This window comes from Melospiza melodia, chromosome 28, assembly GCF_035770615.1.
Source record: "Melospiza melodia melodia isolate bMelMel2 chromosome 28, bMelMel2.pri, whole genome shotgun sequence".
NCBI lineage: Eukaryota > Metazoa > Chordata > Aves > Passeriformes > Passerellidae > Melospiza > Melospiza melodia.
The window spans coordinates 7,464,440-7,484,739 of record NC_086221.1 but is presented as its reverse complement, the minus strand read 5'-3'; the positions used below and the strand labels follow the sequence as shown (position 1 = coordinate 7,484,739).

General features: G+C 56.9%; 1 protein-coding gene across 3 annotated transcripts in view; it reads left to right on the top strand.

The window, feature by feature from the left end:
• The window catches only part of GRM4 (glutamate metabotropic receptor 4), a 35,410-nt gene extending 16,699 nt beyond the window's left edge, over positions 1 to 18,711 (top strand). For 2 of the 3 annotated variants that reach the window (XM_063178140.1, XM_063178141.1), the window contains exons 4-11: positions 2,421 to 2,556; positions 4,990 to 5,144; positions 5,531 to 5,671; positions 8,901 to 9,101; positions 9,876 to 10,012; positions 10,438 to 11,373; positions 15,797 to 16,043; positions 17,892 to 18,711. In XM_063178140.1, the coding sequence (XP_063034210.1) occupies positions 2,421 to 2,556; positions 4,990 to 5,144; positions 5,531 to 5,671; positions 8,901 to 9,101; positions 9,876 to 10,012; positions 10,438 to 11,373; positions 15,797 to 16,043; positions 17,892 to 17,941 (2,003 nt within the window). In that variant the 3' untranslated portion in view covers positions 17,942 to 18,711. The remainder of the gene's footprint in view (positions 1 to 2,420; positions 2,557 to 4,989; positions 5,145 to 5,530; positions 5,672 to 8,900; positions 9,102 to 9,875; positions 10,013 to 10,437; positions 11,374 to 15,796; positions 16,044 to 17,891) is intronic. The other variant, XM_063178142.1, reaches the window with a different exon arrangement.
• The last annotated feature ends 1,589 nt before the right edge of the window (positions 18,712 to 20,300 follow it).

Below are 20,300 nucleotides of genomic sequence, written 5' to 3'. Positions count from 1 at the left end.
GGCAGGCTCTGCTGGCAGAGCCCCCTGAGCCAGGAGCTAATTAAGCACCGGCAATCAAGAGGGGAAGCCGGAGTGGCTGCGCTCCCACCGAGCTTTAATGGTGGAGATTAAACCCTGACCCGTGTTTGACAACAGGAGTTCCCAGGAGAGTCCCTGCAGCCCCGGGGGAGGACTGGAGGGACTGAGGATGGCGCAGGCAGCGTGGGAAGGGGAGGTTTGAAGTGGCCTCAGGCTGGGTTTTGCAGGCTGTTTTTTGCCCCGTGTCCTGTGGCACCAGTGGTGAAACCCATGGGATCTCATCTGAGCATCGTCCAACTGCCTGGCCCCAAACTGCCTCCAGCAGCTGCCTGTGGGGTGTTCCCCCCCATCCCCAATATTCCTGCTCCTCTTTGGTCCTTTCCCGAGCTGGGGGAGGAGGAGAGGGGTCCCCATGCCTCACCTGCTGCCTTCGCCCTGCGTCACACCTTGTCCCAAGTCAGGGAGAATGCTGTGCCACCCTGCTGGAGAAGGGAGAGTGGTCACCTCCTCGCCATTGCTGCCACCCCTCGCTTTGATTTCTGGCTTTAGAGGAGTGTTTTGACTAAATGGATTTTTGTGCAAAGACAGTGGGAGCATCACTGGGCAAATCCCCTTCCCAAACCACGCAGCCACTGCCCCCCTGACACCCTGGACTTCTTGCTGTTGGTGATTACATTTTCATTAATTAAGGAGATGAAAACGTTGCCAGCATCTGCTGTGGGAAGCAGGGGCTCCCTGGCCCTGCAGGCTGTCACCTGGAGGAGCTGTGTTCCTCGTTAGTTTGATTTAACGAAGCAGCCGAGTAACATCACGGTCATTTCTGAACTGCCATCGATTTAACCTCTTGTTTATTTATGGTCCCATCTCCTCTGCCACGTGTGCAGGGAGATGTTCCCTAGCACAAGAGGCTGGTGGCACTCAGGTGTGTCCCTGTGCCAGCCCCCAGCTGCCACTCCTGTGTGCACGCTCCTGCCTGGCCGTGCCAGGGCTTTTGGAAGGCTCTCGGTGTTTGCAAACTGCTGCTTTTGTTGGATTTTCTCCACTGATTGCCATGGAAACTGTAATTAAGCTGCCTGGTGGCCCCTGGCAGTGTGCTGTGACACCCTGGCCTGGCTGGGGGCTCTGTGGTGGCCAGGGTGAGTGTCCCCAGGCTGGGACGTTCCTGTCCTGCTGGCGCTGCCGGCTGCTGCCCGCCTCGCCTGGCTGATCTGTCTGTTTATCCAACTCCCTCCTCTCCATCCATCTGGCTCCCCATATGGGAAACAAGCAGCAAATTGGCCCAATTTCTTACCACAGGAAAACAAACCCCCAAAAAACCCCTGGAAAGCCCCAGCCAGGTGGGGGTTGCTGTGCCCCATCCCTGCAGCTCTCCCTGCCTGCTCAGCACCCAGCACATCACCCTTCTCTTGGGTTTTGCCAAATTTTCCCAGTTTTCCTGCAGCCCTGGGAGGCAGTGAAGTCTCCTGGAGCCTGTCCCCACCCTGTCCTGTCCTGCTCCTCTCCAGGGCCCTGCTCTGGGAGTCTCTCCCAGCCACAGTGGTAATTATGCTGACCTTTGCTTGAGCTGCGATCTGTTAGTGGCAGGAGGCATCAGCCGTGTCATTTACTATGCAAATTGAGCCCATCAATTACATCCAGAAGGTCCCACAATGTTTAATTCTCTCTCCCATCTCTCTCTTTATTGGCATCTGCAGAAATGCAGGAGCAGGAGGGCTCTGGCTTTTAGGAGCTGGAGCTTGGGAGCCCAGCAGTGAAGTGTGGGGGCTCTTCCAATTGTCTCTTTTAATTTTAATTACCTGCTTTTGGATTGGCTCCTTGGAAAGCTGGTCTGGAACTTGGCCAGTGCCACAGGGATGGAGCAAACCCTTCTGCTCGGTGGTGAAGGGCTTGTCTGCTCTTCCCATGGGGTGGTTCTGCCAGGGTTTGACCATTCTGTGTGCATAACCCTTTGCAAACCCTGGGCTGGGGAGGGGCTGGTGCTTGGAAATGGCTGGAAAATCCTCACTGAGCTGCTGGGATGGACTGTGTGTCTGTCCTGGGGACATCTGGAGTGTAATGTGGTGGTGGCTGAAGGTGACAGATACCAGAGGAGCGGATGGAGGCAGAGAGGAGCTGTGGAGATACAGGGTGGGAGGGAATGCGGTGCAGAAGGGCTGAGCTGGGGGAAGAGGAGGGGTGAAGGCAGTGACCTGTGAGAGGAGGGCTCAGGGCAGGGCTGGGGGACATGTCCCAGAGGGTTGGGTGGTGGCCAGGGGGTGGTGAAGTGCTCAGCCCCTCAGTGGGAGCGCTGGAGAGACCCAGCTTGGCCTGCTGGGCTGAGGAGCCCTGGATGGTGAGAGGGGCCATGCCCAGGGGGCAGGGACTCGTGGCGTGCCTCGGTGCCAGGGCTCTCTCTGCCACAGGCGGGGTCTGCGTGGCCCAGTCCGTGAAGATCCCGAGGGAGCCCAAGCCGGGGGAGTTTGACAAGATCATCCGCCGGCTGCTGGAGACCTCGCACGCCCGCGCCGTCATCATCTTCGCCAACGAGGACGACATCAGGTGTGCAGGGGCTCTGGGCAGGGATGCACTGGGATGCACTGGGAAGTGTCTGCAGTGGGGACAGGATGCACTGGGATGTGTCTGCAGTGGGACAGGATGCACTGGGATGTGTCTGCAGTGGGGACAGGATGCACTGGGATGCACTGGGATGCACTGGGATGTGCCTGCAGTGGGGACAGGATGCACTGGGATGCACCGGGATGTGCCTGCAGTGGGACAGGATGCACTGGGATGCACTGGGATGTGTCTGCAGTTGCAGTGGGGACAGGATGCACTGGGATGCACCGGGATGTGCCTGCAGTTGCAGTGGGACAGGATGCACTGGGATGCACTGGGATGTGCCTGCAGTGGGACAGGATGCACTGGGATGCACTGGGATGTGTCTCAGTGGGACAGGATGCACTGGGATGCACCGGGATGTGCCTGCAGTTGCAGTGGGGACAGGATGCACTGGGATGCACTGGGATGTGCCTGCAGTGGGACAGGATGCACTGGGATGCACTGGGATGTGTCTGCAGTGGGACAGGATGCACTGGGATGCACTGGGATGTGTCTGCAGTGGGGACAGGATGTACTGGGATGTGTCTGCAGTGGGACAGGATGCACTGGGATGCACTGGGATGTGTCTGCAGTTGCAGTGGGGACAGGATGCACTGTGTGGCGTGGCAGGGAATGTCTGCAGTGGGGACCCACTCACACCTGGCGCGTGGCTGCTGTCCAACCACAGCCACACAGAGCCAGCAGAGGAAAATCCCTCTTCCCATCGGTTTTGGCAGCCCTGGATATCAAGAGCTGCTGCACACACCACGCAGAGGCTGCTCCCAGCTGGCCAGGGCAGGACCCAGGCACTGGTTCTGCTTTGCAGAGCAGCCCCAGCCCCAGCCCGGCAGAGGAACAGATCTGGGGGACCTTTGAGGGACCTTGTGGGGACGTCCCCAGCACTCAGTGCCCAGCAGGGCCGGGGAGGTGGCCGCACTCAGGGTGATGAGCTGCTCTGCAGGCGAAGCGGCGGCTGCAGCTCTGTTGTTTATGGAGCAGAATGATTCACATGGAGCTACCCCTGATTTCCTAAGTGTCTAATTTATTAATCAGCAAACATTATGTAAATGTGGGTAAACTGCAAGTTTAAATCAGTTTACATCAGATGTGCAAACTCTCCCAGTTTCTTTTTTCCTTCCTTAATAGAAATGTCTATGGAGCTGACATCGGGTGGGGGTGAGAGGGAAAAGGGGTTTACCTTGCAGGATAAATGGCAGGTCCTGATGTCAGGGCTCTGGAAACGTCCAGATGGGATTGCAGCTCTGGGCAGGGGGTTCTGCAGCCTCCTTTAGCCCAGGAGTGAGGTTCTCCATGATCCTGACCCTGCATTGTGGAGCCTGGAGGATGGGAAGGACAGACTGGGAGGGTTCCAGCTGGAATTCTTGCCTGGATCAGTTCCCATGGGGATTTCTTGGGTTTGCCCTGGGGAGATCCTGCCCTGCACAGGGAGCAGGGGCAGCCGGAGGTGCTGCTGTCACAGAGTGGGACAGGGGCTGTGGCTGTCCTGGGGATGGATGTGCCCAGGGCAGCCTGGGGTGAGCGTGGAGCAGCCTGCACGGCTCCCACTGCGCGCCTGCCTCTTCCCATCTCTGCACTCTGCTGGATCTCTATGGGCTTTTTTTCCCTCATCACACGTTTCAAACACCATCTGGACTTGAAATGATCAGCTCCGACGTGGGGGCTGAGTCACAACCTGCCTTGGCTCTGCACGGGGAGATGGAGCTGCCCTGGGCCCTGCTCCCACATGGCTGGGGACCCACAGGAGCCCCCGAGGGGACAGCGAGCCCTGGCAGACAGAGCCCACAGGGTCAGATGCAGGAACCGCGCCGTTCCCATCCTCACAACGAGATCCTGGCCTGGCTGGCACTGCAGGAGTGTGCAGGAGTGTCTGGCACCAGGAGGGATGCTCAGCAGGACCGATGGCATCTCTGCTCCCAGTTTAGCTCAGCAGAGCCCAGTTTAGCTCAGCAGAGCCCAGCTGAGCCCAGCAGAGCCCAGTTTAGCTCAGCAGAGCCCAGTTTAGCTCCATGCTGGGCACTGGCACCACTGCCTGCTCCTCTCCCAGGTCTGGCCACGCTGGGGGCACGTGCTCTCCACGCTGCTGCTTTCCCTGCCTGCTGCGGCATAACCTGATTCTTTTCCTTTCTTAATGTTGGGTAATTAAGGGGAAATTCAATTACCAGTCAGCAAATATGCAAATGAAGTGAGAGAAGCAGCCTGCGTGCCTGGGCTGGGAGGACAGAGGGTGTGGGAGCTGAGTGGCACCGCTGGATTTTGTGTGTCCGTGTACACCGGGTTGTGCCTGGAGCAGGAGATGCCACCAGCGCTGTGTCCCCGCTGCCCTGGGGCCAGACAAGGAGTTGGTGGCCCAGCCTCTGCTGCTTCTCTCCACAGAAGGGTGCTGGAGGCGGCCAAGAGGGCGAACCAGACGGGACACTTCATCTGGATGGGCTCGGACAGCTGGGGCTCCAAAATTGCCCCCGTCCTGCACCTGGAGGAGGTGGCCGAGGGCTCTGTCACCATCCTGCCCAAAAGGGTCTCAGTCAGAGGTGAGATTGCCCTCCTTGCATGCAGGTTTTGGCTATGAAACCACTGTGGACTTTAGAGGCCTCCTGATTTGCCCACCGGTCACCTCCTTATTTTCCACATGCCGTGTTTTCCCTACTCTCCCTTTACCACCAACGTACCTAGTGAGGCATTTCCTGCTGCTCTCAGAGTCCCAGAAAGTCTCTGCTTTGCAGAGGATCTTCCCTGAGTGGACTTTCCACTTGCATCTCAGCACAAGTGACACTTTGGACACAATCCCACCACACTTTGGTGTCTCCATGGCTCACATAAGCTCCCTTTCCCTCTGCCTGGGGAATTTGGGAGTGTTGGATGCATCTCTCTGTCATCCCTGGGATTTATCCCCTCCATCCCCTTTCTCCCCGGGCAGGTTTCGACCGCTACTTCTCCAGCAGGACCCTGGACAACAACCGCAGGAACATCTGGTTTGCCGAGTTCTGGGAGGAGAATTTCCACTGCAAGCTGAGCCGGCACGCGCTGAGGAAGGGCAGCAGCATCAAGAAATGCACCAGTGAGAGCTGGGGGGCTGCTCTGGGAGGCTGGGGGCTCACGGGGCGGGCGTGGTTCTGCTCGTGAGCGTGGAGTTATTCTGATCCTGGTGGGGATCCCCATTCCAGGCTCCTAACTGCTCCCTCAAGCCCCGGTGTGCATTTTGAGTCATTTCCAGCCAAAAGAGGCTTTGGGGACTGGTGCAGTAAACAAGGCAGCCGGGGATCTGTCTTGCTGACAGCACTGCTGTCAGGTGATGGTTGGAGGCTCGGGGAGGTGACATGTTTACTGAGAGATGGGAGAGATTTACTGCCTGCCTGGCACCGCCTGAAGACAGATGACGGCGCCGTGGCTCGCGGGCTGCGACGTGGCAGGGCTTGGGGACATTGGCACGTCCCTTCGTCCCCTTGGGAGGGATCAGACTTGGGAGGGAAGCCATCAGACAGAGGGACCTGGCTGTGCCTGTGAAGCTGGGTGGTGAAGGTTTTGTTTTTCCCCCTGCTTTCACCACTGAGGATGAGTGAGATGGTGCTTCCACACCCCTGTCCTTGCAGGCATTCCCCAAGGGTTCAGCTGACGATCTGTGTGGGTGGGAGCTGAGCAAGCAGCAAGGGCACGCCAGGAAACTGGCTTGTGGCCATGGCCTTGGGTAGCCAAGAGCTCCTCATCCTTCTCCAGAGCATCACGGAACCCTCGGCCCCAGGAGATGCATGAGCAGGCCCTGTGGGCGCTGATCTCCTCATCTCCACCGTGATGTAGCTTTTAAACAGGTGATATTTCAGGGCCACGGTGTCAGTGGAAGCAGCTGAAACTACGATGTGGCAAATGTCCTAGGAGCTGTCTGTAAATCATCGGAATTTGTCAGCAAATAAACCATCTCCCGAGTGATTGCTTGGCAGATAGAGCAGGGAGCTAACGCCTGGTGAAGCAAATCACCTGCCCCTGCAGATCCATGAGCTCCTGCCTTGCTGGGCTGATGCAAATGCCCAGTTTGGGGCTGTTTCCCTCAGGCTTGGGTAAAGCCCAACATGGCCAAGAAATGCCAGCTTGGCTAGTTTATTCCACCCCACAAACGAAACCAAAGGATCCCACTCTGAACCAGACAGCTCCTGGCTCCCTTTCCTGGATGGGAGGGCTGGGAGGAAGGCTGAGCTGATGGAATTCCTGATGGTTACCTCTGGGACCAGCCCTAGCACCCATCAGATGTTTGCCACAAGCCTCCCATATGGAGGGACCATCCCTGCTCCTGGATGGGCTCACCCAGCCCAAAAACACGGCAAGGGGTGCTGGGTGCTGCCACCAGCACCCACAAAATTTGGAGATTCTCCGTCCCCAGCTGCCCACAGATGTGCTGGGAGTGATTTTGATTAAGTCCTACCAAAAGGCAGCACCAGTGGCGTGCTGGGAATTGATTCTGATCCCGTCTCATCCGCCGCTGGGCAAGAACCGCGTCCCTCCTCCGAGGGGGCCGCCGAGCCTCGTCACGCTCTTGAAAATTAATTACCAGCCCTGTAAAACGATGCACGACCCTGCTATTATAATCAGCAGGTCACCTCCCTTCCGTGGCCCTCGTCTATTGGAGCTTGGCAGAGATTTATTGTCTCCAGGTTGGGAACAAGCCTCGTCTGTCTGCTCCACATTGCCCCTCTGTGCACCGGCCTAATTCCCGTCTGGAAAAAAGCAGCTGGGGCCGGGGGCAAGGTGCTGACAGACAGAGGGACAGCCCCAGGGATGGCTCCTTATCTGCACTGCTCAGCCTTGGCACAGGGATGAAAATGCAGCCTCCACAGCCTGTGCTATTGCGGTGGTTGGATTTTGGGATGCGCGCAGGATTGAGGTGACTGAGGGAAGCTGAGGAGCTGCAAGGACAAGCCCCAGGTCCTGTGTGTGCCCTGGGCAGCACAGTGCTGGGGATGGTGGCAGGGCTGTGACATCCCCGTGGGCTCAGCTCCCTGGACAGTCTATTACAGCTCTTCTTTTAATGGGTAATTATCTTGACAAGACAGAGTGGCCTGTCTGCGCCTTTGGAGATGAATATGGGGAAGGGCCTGAAGTTGAGGGAGAAGATTAATGGCTCCTGTCAATAATGTGGAAGGAGGGATCACCTGCCGGGCTTTGCATGAGTAATCTCCACATTCCAAAAGCGTTTTTATAACTTTGAAGGATGGGCTATGAATTCACCTCCCCGATATCATCTTTTCCTGTCGGTCAGTTCCTTATCAGTTCGCTTTAGTGTCATGTCAGTGGCACAGGTCCCGGCACAGGGACCTCCAGCACAGCTCACAGGGCTGTCCCCTCTCACTGGAACTCATCCCAGTCCCCCACAGCAGGGAAGGACTGTCAGCACACAGTGCTTGGTCCCCTGCAGTCCCTGCGAGTCCCACCTCGCATGAGGGCACATCCCTGCGTGGTGGAGCTGGAGTTAATTTTGGGCACCCTGGCGTGGCTTTCTAGGATGTGCCGCCTCTCCAGAGGAGGGAGGTGGTGCCCTCGGCTCCCTGACAAGCCCTCCCTCCCACTGGAGGCCTGGCAGGATGCCTGGCCATGCCTCGGCGCAGGGATGGAGGGGCAGAGGCCAAGGCTCTCCATAGCGGTGCCCCTTGGGAGACGCTCTCTTAGCTGTAATTAACAGCGTGCCGCGTTAATCGGTGTCTTCTGCTAAGTGATTAACATGTTTGTGGTCCCATTAGGGGCGGTTCTGACAGGGGGGAAGGCAGCTGTCACTGGTAATTGCCAGATCCCTGCAGGGTCCTGCCAGCCGGGGAGGCTGTGGGGTCAGCAAGGCAGGGGGGTGGCAGGGGTGACAAGGGGAGCGCGGTGACAGGAGGCTTTGGGAGTGAGATGGGGACAGGCAGGCAGTGATGGATGCGTCCTGGGCGGTCCTTGACACCACTGCTGGAGCCTGAGCTGGTGGAAACTCCCGGGAGATGAGGGAGGGATGTCAGGCACAGCCCAGCCTGCGTCCTGTTGGGGATCTGGGAGTTGAGATGTGCCATGGCACAGGGACGTGACACCCCCAGGGCTCTTGGAGGCACAGCAGGCTGCAGCACCCACATTTCCAGAACCTCCCAACGAGGAGGTTGGCTGGGTATTCCCCAGGGAGTGTTCCTTGGCTGCATGTGCAGGTTTGGGAGTGGGGTTGGAATTTCCAGCTGCTCCACTCCAGGGTGGGATCGTTTGCAAGGCTTTGGGTGCAGCAGACACATCCTGGTGGGCACAGGAGGTGGAACCCCCTTCCCCTGTCCCCGCAGACCGGGAGAGGATCGGCCAGGACTCCTCGTATGAGCAGGAGGGGAAGGTGCAGTTCGTCATCGACGCCGTCTACGCCATGGGACACGCCCTGCACAACATGCACAAGAACCTGTGCCCCGGCAAGGTGGGGCTGTGCCCCCGCATGGACCCCGTGGACGGCGCGGAGCTGCTCAAGTACATCCGCAACGTCAACTTCTCAGGTCTGCCGTGCCCTGGGGTCTCTGCTTGTCCCCAGTGTGTGTGGCACAGCAGCACCCACAGTTTATTGGTGGTACCATCTGGCAGCTGCTGCCCTGTGAGTGCAGCGTGGAGGGAGGGTGGCAGATCAGCAGGTGAGGAGGTCTGAGCTTCCACAGCTCCTGAGTGCCTTTGGAGCATGAATCCGGCAGCAATCCTGCCCCCACCTGCTGCCCTGCCCTCACCTGCTGCCCTGCCCTCACCTGCTGCCCTACCCTCACCCTGTGCTCATCCTGCCCTCACCTGCTGCCCTGCTCTCACCCTGCCCTCACCTGCTGCCCTGCCCTCACCCTGCCCTAATCCTGCCCTCACCCTCTGTCCTGCCCAGCCTCTCCCCCTGCCAGCTCCTCCCTCCCAGCTGGCACAGGGGTCTCACTGCCTCCTGCTGCTCTGCCCTTGTCTGTCTCAGATCTCCTCTGGAATCACATCTTTTCCTCTGCCCTTTCTCCTTAATAAACATTTTCTGTCTGGTCCCCTTATTATTTCTATTTATCTCCACCCTCTGATCTCCTCCACAGTGTCTCTTTTATTTATTTTCCCCTCTTGATTCTTCTCTTCCTTCTTTTCATTAGCGTTTATCTCCAGAATTCACTTGATTTAGCTTTTAAAGCTGCTTTTACCCCTTTCTTAGAAGCAGCAGCGAGGGGGGAGCATCAATCCAGAGCCCCCCTGGACCCCAGGGAGCAGGGTGGGGATGCTGGGGGTGCTGTGGGTGCTGAGCCCCCCCTTTCCCACAGGCATTGCTGGGACTCCTGTGACATTCAATGAGAACGGAGATGCTCCAGGGCGTTATGACATCTACCAGTACCAGATCAGGAACTCCACCCCTGAGTACAAAGTCATCGGGCAGTGGACAGACCACCTGCACCTCAAGGTAAGGGCGTGGCCCAAGGGGAAGGTCCCGCAGGTTTCTCTTCTCACCACGGAGAGTCTGGGAGCAAAGCCAGGCAGCCGAAGGTGTGGGGGCAGAGGGGAAGGTGTCCCCCAGGTACACACCTGTGACCACACCCTAGGGACTCTGGGTGTGGGACAGGAGACAGGAGCCAGACCAGAGCAGATGCGGTTTCCTCAGGGATAGAGGGGCTTCATTTCGGTTCCTGTTGTTGAATGTTACCAAAAGGCCAATGGAGAGCTTCACCGCCTCTCTGACCCCATGCCAGGCTGGGCTGGGACCCTTTGTGGGATGTGCTGATGGGTTGAGGGTCCACATCCAAGCAGGACAGGGCATCCCCCGTGCCCAGGCGTGCCCAGCAGGTGCCCACAGTGCCCTCAGCATGGCTGGTGCCATCTACCCCACAGGTGGAGAACATGCTGTGGCCGGGGGGCGGGAGCCAGCAGCCCAGCTCCATCTGCAGCCTGCCCTGCAAGCCAGGAGAGAGGAAGAAGCTGGTGAAGGGCATCCCCTGCTGCTGGCACTGCGAGCGCTGCGACGGCTACCAGTACCAGCTGGACGAGTTCCACTGCAAGCGCTGCCACTTCAACGAGCGGCCCAACGAGAACCACACCAGCTGCACGCCCATCCCCATCATCAAGCTGGAGTGGAGCTCGCCCTGGGCCGTGGTGCCCGTGTTCATCGCCATCGTGGGCATCATCGCCACGCTGTTCGTGGTGATCACCTTCGTGCGCTACAACGACACGCCCATCGTCAAGGCGTCGGGGCGGGAGCTCAGCTACGTCCTGCTCACGGGCATCTTCCTGTGCTACGCCACCACCTTCCTGATGATCGCCGAGCCCGACCTCAGCACCTGCTCGCTGCGCCGCATCTTCCTGGGGCTGGGCATGAGCATCAGCTACGCCGCGCTGCTCACCAAGACCAACCGCATCTACCGCATCTTCGAGCAGGGCAAGAAGTCGGTGAGCGCCCCGCGCTTCATCAGCCCCGCCTCGCAGCTGGTCATCACCTTCAGCCTCATCTCCCTGCAGCTCGTCGGCGTCTGCATCTGGTTCATCGTGGACCCGTCCCACTCTGTCATTGACTACGAGGACCAGCGGACTACAAACCCCCACTTTGCCCGGGGCATCCTCAAATGTGACATTTCGGACCTGTCCCTCATCTGTTTGCTCGGGTACAGCATGCTCCTCATGGTCACCTGCACTGTGTACGCCATTAAGACCCGCGGGGTCCCGGAGACCTTTAACGAAGCCAAGCCCATTGGGTTCACCATGTACACGACTTGCATTGTGTGGTTAGCCTTCATCCCGATATTTTTTGGGACGTCGCAGTCGGCGGAAAAGGTAAGGGAGGAAGGGAGAGCCTGGCTGGTGTCTGGTGTTCAGGGCTGGGAGAGGCTGTGGTGCCTTGAGCGAGAGGAGAACTTCCCTGCAGCGTGGTCAGCTTGGGAATTAGGGTGGGAAGTTTTCCCTGTTGGCCCCACTGCCCCCACTGCCCCCAGGGCAGGTCCAGGGTGTCATGGGCACAATTTCTGCGTGGAAAGGGACCCGGTGCTGCCCAGCTGGCCCCTGTTCCCAGTGCTGAGTTCCCATGGGACCGAGGCCAGCCTGGATGAGGCTCCGTGCTCAAGTGCGAGGGATTAAGAACAAAGAATAAAAATCTCATGAATGAGACCCAAATCCCTTTGCCTGCCAGCCAAAACAGGAATCATCGCGTTTCTGTCGAACGCAAACAGCTCCCGCCTGCCAGCCCAGCGCTGCTCTGATGAACAAACCTTGGAGCTGCTGTTCCCTGGAAATCCCTGGGGTGTCCCAGCACCCAGATTCCTCTCTGGATCCCCCCAGTGTGTCCCCAAGCTGCTGACACCATGGCTTTCGGACACACCTGTTGCAAAGGTTCGCTGAGGGAGCTTTTGCTGAGCTGGTCGTGCCCTGGAGCATCTCTTCTCAGAGCATCCACATCCCTCGAGGAGGCTGAGTCTGCCCAGCCACCTCTGACCTTGGCTCAACCAGAAAGTCCCACCAGGCCTTCTCTGGCTGGAAGTGTGAAGGAGAATTAAAGGAAATAAATGGAGCCTTTTGCAGCATTTCCATTTTGATGAGATGGCAGGGGAGATACTAACAAGAAAGCAGGTTTTTAAAGAAATTATTGCAAAACAAAAGCTCCCTGAAAGCCTCCTTAATGTGCTTGGCATACTGTGGGTAATAAAGATGGAAATGATAATGATTGTAGATTATGCGCAAGGTTGCTCACCTCTTCACTGCAGCTTGTCACGGGATAATTTAGGGCTGCTGAACGCTGCCTGTCAGGCAGCAGCTCCACAATAGGCTGTGCCTCTCGTTGGGGGTTGTAATGCTCAGGCCTGCTCTGTTATTAGGCTGCTAACAAGCTGATTAGAGGCGGAAAAAGTGATGTTCCCAACTCCCCTCGGACGGACGGACGCGGAGCTCTGTCTCACAGCCTGGCCCTGCCTCGAGCCTGCTGAGCCAACCCTCGAGGGGCTTGGGGATTCCGGGCTGGAGTTCTGCTCTGCCGATGTGGGAATGGGCTCCGAGTGTCCCCAGGCTGTGGGAATGGGCTCTGAGTGTCCCCAGGCTGTGGGAATGGGCTCCGAGTGTCCCCAGGCTGTGGGAATGGGCTCTGAGTGTCCCTGCGCCACAGCTGAGAGATGATGGATGTGCTCAGATGAGGCTGGAGGGAGCAGCAGGTGACTGGGGCTCCCTCAGTGCTTTAGTTGTTGGTTTGCACTCTTGGGGAGAAAAAGGTGGAGAAGGAGCTGTTACACGGCCTGCACAGAGGGCATGGCTTTGAGGGTGACAGCTGGGGGCACTGGTGTTGGCATCACCCCCGTGGTGCTCTGGGATGCTCCAGGGGCACCCCCAGCTCACTGTGGGGAGGGATCCCATCCCCTTCACCCCACTGCTGCTGGGACTGAGGCCTCCTGGGCTCTGTGGAGCTTCTGCACCCTTGGGAACAGGAAATCCAGGAATGTTATCTGGGCTGTTCTCTCATGGCTGAGGTCGTGAGGATACCGCAGGGCAAACCCACACCCGTGACCCCAGCTGAGGCTGCAGCAAAGGCTTCCTCGTGGTGTGGAGGAGTTGGATTACAATCCCCATTTTTACTTTTATTTGCTTTACCTCGTGCCCACAGCTTTGCATGGAGGTGGCACATTATTGTAACAAGTCCCCCAAGCCTTTTCTGAGCAGAGCCTCTCATCCCCGCCGATCCCGGCGGATTACAGGAATAGCAATAACAGAGCATCTAAAGAAAGAGACAATTTCCTGCACTGATAAGGTGGCGGCAGAACAGTGGAGTCATTGTCTGCTTCCCTGTTTATCACATTCGCTTTTAGCCGGGGAAAAGAGAGAAGGGAAGGAGTGAGAGGGACTGTCCTGTGGTGTTCAGAATGCTGAGCAGGTTTGCCCTTCCCCAGCACCCACCACGGTGCTAAAGCCCTTGGAGTGGGGCCAGGTGTGGATTTAGAGTGGGGGCAGCTTCCCATTCATGCATCCCATTCCCATTTGCTGTGGGACAGGCACATTCCCATTTAAAGCTTCCCATTCATGCAGGGATTTGCTGTGGGACAGGCACAAGCCTGGGCTGTGCCTCAAGCCTGGGCTGCTGCCTTGGGCAGGATGAGCTCACCCAAAGCTGAACATAGCACAGATCTGGGGGCTGCTGTGGGGTCATTTTGGGTTATTGCTGTCCCTCAGCGTCATTGCCCTGAGCCAGGGCTGCCTGTGCTCTTTGATCCAGCCCTGGAGGCAGCAGGAGCTGGAACTTGCTCAATGAGCACAGCTCACACTCCCAGGGCTCCGGAGGAAGCTCCAGCATCGTTAACGGAGGGGCAAAGCGAGGTCCTGGGCTGGAAGCCAATTAAGAGAGTGGGAAGTGAAACTGTGAGAAATGGTCATTTTTTTGCAGTGGCAAGAGGTTAACTGAGCAGAGCTGTGGAGGCTCCAGGCTAAAAATATTCCTGTCTGAGCCGGTGAGGGGTTTGCTTGGCGAGACACGGCTGCGGGGGCTGGAGTGGGCAGAAAACGCTTCCTGCAAACGGATAATGGGGGAGAGGTTGCCACAGTGGCCCTGTGAGACCCCAAAAGCGCTGCAGGAGGCAGAGAGTGGGGTGGGGAGCTGGGGCCGGGGGGTCTCAGCACAGGGGATCCCTGGTAGCACTGGGAGAACTGGCCCAGGAGCAAGGGAGGAGCATGCAGGGAGGCATCTGAGCTTGGCTCAGCTCGGCTCGGCTGGGCTCAGCTTGGCTCAGCTGCTCCCTCCCTCCTCGCCGAAACGCCCCCAAGGCACAGGGATGGGGACTCTCTGCAGAGACACAAAATATGGAAATGGCTGGCTTGGCCGAGGAGCTGAGGGTGCTGAGCTGAGCTGTGCCCCACCAGGGTCACGCTGGGCTGGTTCCCAGGCAGGGCTTGGGGTGCCTGGAGTTGGGCTCTCAGTGCTACCCTCATTCCTGGCTGGTCCAGGACGCCCGTGGCAGAGTCTGGAGAGTTGGAGTAGATTAAAAAAAAAAAAGAAAAAAAAAGGAAGAAATAAAAAAGCACACATATTCTGGCACAGAGATGTGTTTTGACTTTGCTTGATGAAATGACATTTTTATTTCCAAAAACTGCCTAGAGAGAGAAGGTGGAACAAACAAACCAGCGCGTGTGACAGCAGGAGGTTTTATTCTGGGGACAAACCGAAGTTTTTCAGTTGACTCAGAACCAGCTTGGTGGCATTTTCCCTCCAGGGCTGAGTCTGAACGCTCTGGGCTCTGGGCCAGGTGCTGGTTGGCATTACAGGGTCACAAGTGGGACTTGTGGGTCCTGGAGATGCTGTGTCCCACCAGCTCTCACTCCTGGGAGCTGTGCAGAGCCTCTGCCTTGCGGGTGCTCTCCATCACCTTTTCTCTTCAGAAACCCTCAGGTGTGCCCCTGGGGACATGGGGACCCTGCTCTGGCTGCTGCTGCAGCCCCCAGGCTTCCCTGGCTCCTCCAGGTGCTGTCTCCTCCGAGGACATGAAATCCCACCTGGGGAACCCCTGGATATTGAAGCTCAGGAACTGCTTTAAGGCTGCTTTTAAAGCCTTGTGGGTGTCCTGCACACAGGTGTGTGCAAAGGCATCTGGAGACCCCGAGCCCCCTCCCTGCTCATCCCCAGAGCCTGGTAGAGAAGGGGATGCTGGAGAGGAAGGAGCCAGATGCTGGCAGAGCAGGGATGCCCACGGAGCAGGGACCTGTCCTCCTGGCCTCCCCAAGAGGTGGGATGGGCAGAGGGAGGGGGTCTCTGCTTCCAGTTGCCACCTGCTTCAGATGCCCCGGCTTGAGAGGAGCCTGCCAAACTGCTCTCCATAGAAAAATGGATTATTCTACAGTCAGATTAATGGGCTTTCATTTTGCAAAACATCTGTCACTGTTAGTCCTGGACAGTGAGCGTGAAATTAGTTTTGACTGCGAAAAGGCAGCGTCGGTGTGTAATATGTGACTGACATGACAAGAGCCCAGGAGTCAGCTGGGGAATGGGAATTACCTGTTGGAGGGAGAAGGGCAGTGGGGCGAGCCCTGGGACCAGGTGTCCTTGCTGTGCCTTGCAGCTCCTGCCCTGAGGCTGCTGGAGCATCAAACCTCACCTTGAACACCATTCCAGCACTGCCTCCCCACTCCTTTCATTTAACCCCAACTTTCCCTCGTTTCCCCATCTCCTCCTTTCCCTTTTGGATCCCACAGAGGCTTTGGGCTCTCAGCTGGTTGGCCTTGTGTCTTGCAGATGTACATCCAGACCACGACGCTGACCATCTCGGTGAGTCTGAGTGCCTCGGTGTCCCTGGGCATGCTCTACATGCCCAAGGTGTACATCATCCTCTTCCACCCGGAGCAGAACGTCCCCAAGCGCAAGAGGAGCCTCAAGGCCGTGGTGACAGCGGCCACCATGTCCAACAAGTTCTCCCAGAAGGGAGGGTTCCGCCCCAACGGAGAGGCCAAGTCGGAGCTCTGCGAGAACCTGGAGACGCAAGGTGAGGTGGCTCCTGCAGGGATCATAAATGGGGAATGGGGAGAGATCATAAATGGGAGTGGGGAGAGATCATAAATGGGGAATGGGGAGAGATCATAAATGGGAATGGGAGAGATCATGGGAATGGGGAGAGATCATAAATGGGAATGGGAGAGATCATGGTAATGGGGAGAGATCATGGGGATGGGAAGAGCTGAGCTCCATCTGCACACCCCTGGCTCCAGAGGGCTGGGGGAGCTCGCAGTGAGCAGGGAGAGGATCATAAATGGGAATGGGGAGAGATCATAAATGGGGAATGGGGAGAGATCATAAATGGGAATGGGAGAGGTCATGGGAATGGGGAGAGATCATAAATGGGAATGGAGAGAGATCATAAATGGGAATGGGGAGAGATCATGGGAATGGGAGAGATCATGGGAATGGGGAGAGCTGAGCTCCATCTGCACACCCCTGGCTCCAGAGGGCTGGGGGAGCTCCCAGTGAGCAGGGAGAGGATCATAAATGGGAATGGGGAGAGCTGAGCTCCATCCGCACACCCCAGACTCCAGAAGGCTGGGGGAGCTCCCAGTGAGCAGGGAGAGGATCATAAATGGGAATGGGGAGAGCTGAGCTCCATCTGCACGCCCCTGGCTCCAGAGGGCTGGGGGAGCTGGCGCTGAGCAGGGCTGGCAGCTCCTGTGGTGTCAGGAAGGAATGGGCACTGCAGGGAGCTGCAAACTGTGGGAGAGGAGAGCTTGGCACTTCCCTGGCACAGGGCACTGGGGCAGCTTTGGGGTGGAAAGGGCTGATCCCTCCTCGTTTTCTCTTCTTGTGCTGGGGGTGTGAGGCGCAGGGGACGTCAGCGCGGCACCGAGGGGACATTTTTCACTCTGTCACTGCTGGGTCACGTAGCCTTAAATAAACAACAGAATAAATAATTCACGGGGCTTTGATACGGGCAGATCAGCTAGGAAAACATCGCGGCTAACAAATAGCTCTGTCAGCTCCAATTCCTTCTGCTCTATCTAATTGTTATCTGGGAACACCAGTTGGAGACCTGCAGCAAGGTTCCACTGCCAGCCAGGCACTGTGAGCTGCCGGTGTCCCCTCCCTGTGGGCACCCCTTAGTGCTACTCAGGGTGTCCCAGGCTGTGCCATCTGTGCCAGCACCTGCCCGTGCCCTTGGCTGGTGTCCCTGTGCCCGCTGACCCTGGGGACATCAGCAGAGCATTGTCCCCACTGAGGGCAGTGGCACAGCTCTGCAGGGATTGGGGGAATTCATTGCTCTGTGGCTTTTGCTGTGCCCCCAGTGCCACCCTGGGACATGTGGTGGCTTTGGAGCCATCGCTGCCTCCTCTCCTGGTGTGTCAGAGGGCTGGGGAAGCTGGGGGTGGCAGCAGGGTTGTGTCCCTGTGGCACCCTGTGCTTGAGGGGACAGCCAGGGTGGAGGATTTTGTGCCCTGCTGCTGCTGTGGAGTGGGGAACAGGGGTGTGGGACCCCAAAACCCTCTGGGACCCCACGATTTGTGCCAGGCAGGGCTGGCTGGGACGAGCTGAGCTTTGGGAAGGTGCAGCACCTCCGGGTCTGTCTGTAGGAGGTGGCTGTGGGAGGTGGACAGGAGCCTCAGACCACATCCCCCCTGCTCACAGCACGTCCTGGGGGCTGTTTTTGGGGTGCAGTGTCCTTGAGGAGCACCCGCAGCTGCTGTGGGGCTCGGGGAAGGACCCCAAGTGCCAGCACTGCCCAGATCCCTGAGCAAACCCTCTCACATCCCTGCTGGCACAATCGCTGGGTCAGGGGGTGGGACAGGAGCCAGGAGGGGAAGGTGGCTCTGCCGATGACCCACGCGAGCTCTGTGTCTCCTTCCAGCACTGGCCACCAAGCAGACCTACGTCAGCTACAGCAACCACGCCATTTAGCTCCAGGAGCAGCAAACAGGAGCGAGCTGGGCCTGGCAGGGACAGCACCACAGCACAGGCAGGTGGCAGCCAGGGGACAGCCCCCAGGGCAGAATCCTGGGGAAAAAACGCCATCAACAGCAGCAAAAAAATCCATAAAGAAACACAAAAAACTCTTCCAGCGCCCACGGTGGCGATGCATGGCTCCCACGGAGGGGGGACGGAGCACGGGCAAGAGGGCACGGACTTCAGCAAGTCTTTGGGTTTTGTTTTTTCCTGTATTTTGGCAAAAAAGAGGAAAAAAAAAAATAAGAGCCCCAGCATTTTCCCTTTTCTGGAATTTGTGAGATTGTTTGTGGTTGTGCAGAGCCTTCTGTTTTCTCTTTTTATTTTTTTTTTTAATCCTCCTTTTTCTTTCGTTCCTGTCTTCCTCCGTCCCTCTTCACTCTCAACCCCCCATATCCTACCAAATTCTATATGTTGCAAAAAGGAAAAATAAATAAAAATACTTAAAATTTACATTAAAAAAAAAAAACAGACAGCAAAATAAAATAAAATAAAACCTAGACTGTGTTCAAAGTGCTGATTTCTATAGGTGGTTCCTTAATGTATGTGATGACCATATGGATTGAAATATGTCTGCTTTATGTACTGACCAGTCAAAAAACAAAAACACACAAAAAAACAAAGTTCAGTGCCTGGATGTTTATGAATTATTCGATGACTGTGTAGAGCATGATCATTTTTATACGAGGAGAATTTCTAATAAAAGACCCTGGTTTTGCACTCGGCGTTTGCTGTCTCTTGGTGACTTGGTTTCAGGAGGTGCCAGGGGAAGTTTTGGTGGGAAGCTTTGTTTCAGTAAAAAGCCCAATAATATATATAGCCCACAATAATATATCTAGCCCAAAGCATCTGGACAGGCTTTGCTTCAATAAAAAGCCCAATAAATGCTGGAGCTGGACCTGGCCTGGCATGGGGTGCTGGGGTGGCTCCCTGTCCCTTTGTGCCTATTCCCCAACCCCAAAATGCTGCTATTTCCCCCTCTCTGAGCCTGTGTGATGTCAGCCCTGTATTTTGCACATTTCCAGAGCTGTTTGTGCGTTGATCACAGCCCTGCTCTCCCCCTGGGCTGTTTGGGGGGCACCTGAACCCCACAGGAGCCCCAGCCGGGAATTGGTGCCAGAGGGAAACGCACGGAGGACAGAGCCTGCCTTGAAGGCAGGAGTTAAAAAAGGAGGAATAAAGCAGCGTAATGAAAAGCTGGGAACTTTGATAAGATCATACTTGTCAAAAGAGCTTCTCAGGAGGAAAAACTGCCCGGCTCCCAGCGCATCCATCACTGTCGGGCGGGATGTGAGGCCCTGCCTGGCTCCGAGGGCTCTGAGGAAACCCGAGCTGATGGCTCTGCTGCAGCTCCTGCCTCAGGATCCTGCTCTCAGGGTGTCACCAGCGGCTCTCGCCCTGAATTCTGCCCGATAATGAGTGGAAAGGCTGATTCTGACTGAATTCCAGCCCCCACCTGCCTCCCCTCGCCGTGCCTGTGACGGGGTGCTCCAAACCCTGCGGAAATGCCCCATGTTTGTCACCCCAAACCTGAGCTGCTGTCCCTCCCAAGCCTTTCCAGTGACCTCCCAGCACAGCTGGTTGGTTTTATCCTGTTTAATTCCAAGCAGCTCTTTGATGGTAAGGAGTTAATTCAAAGGGAGCAGCCTGTGAGCCATGGAGGTGGATGGGGATCCAGCCAGGCTCCGCCGTGGGTGCTGCAGGAGGGGCCTGTGAGGATCCACATTCTGCTTTTCTGCTTTGCTTCATGTTTTTGGGGAGAAGAGCAGAGTGGATACTGATTCCTGGATATCACATTCCTAGTTTTGGGTATTTTGGGTATTTTTTTTTTTTTTTTTAATGAGGTATCTGGAAATTGTTGCCATCGTTCCTCCTCCTCCTCCTCACCTCCCTCAGAGCTTTAAAAGCCCTTGTGTGATTTTCCTCTTATTTCTGTGAAGGGCTGTTGAATTTAAACAACGATAATTGCCTGAGTTCCCTGAGTGCTTGACCTGCAGATTTTTTCACTTTTTTCCTGGGACTTTGAGGAGCGGTGAGGAAAAAACCTGGGCTGGTGCCAGCTCCCTCCATGCCCTGCCCGTGTCTCTTCCTCCCTCCTGGAACTTTCTGTTGTCCTTGGCTGCTGCTCCCAGTGGCCGGCTCTCCTCCTGAGCTCCCTTCTCCAGGGACAAACAGGAATTTTCGGGGTCCCGGGGCACAGCTGGGGGCTGCAGTGGGAGCTGTGCCCCCGCCTGGAGCAGCAGCAGCCTGGAACCGGTCATTAACTCTCTTCTGTGAGAGGCAAATTACAGACTTCGGTGGCATAATTAGGCCA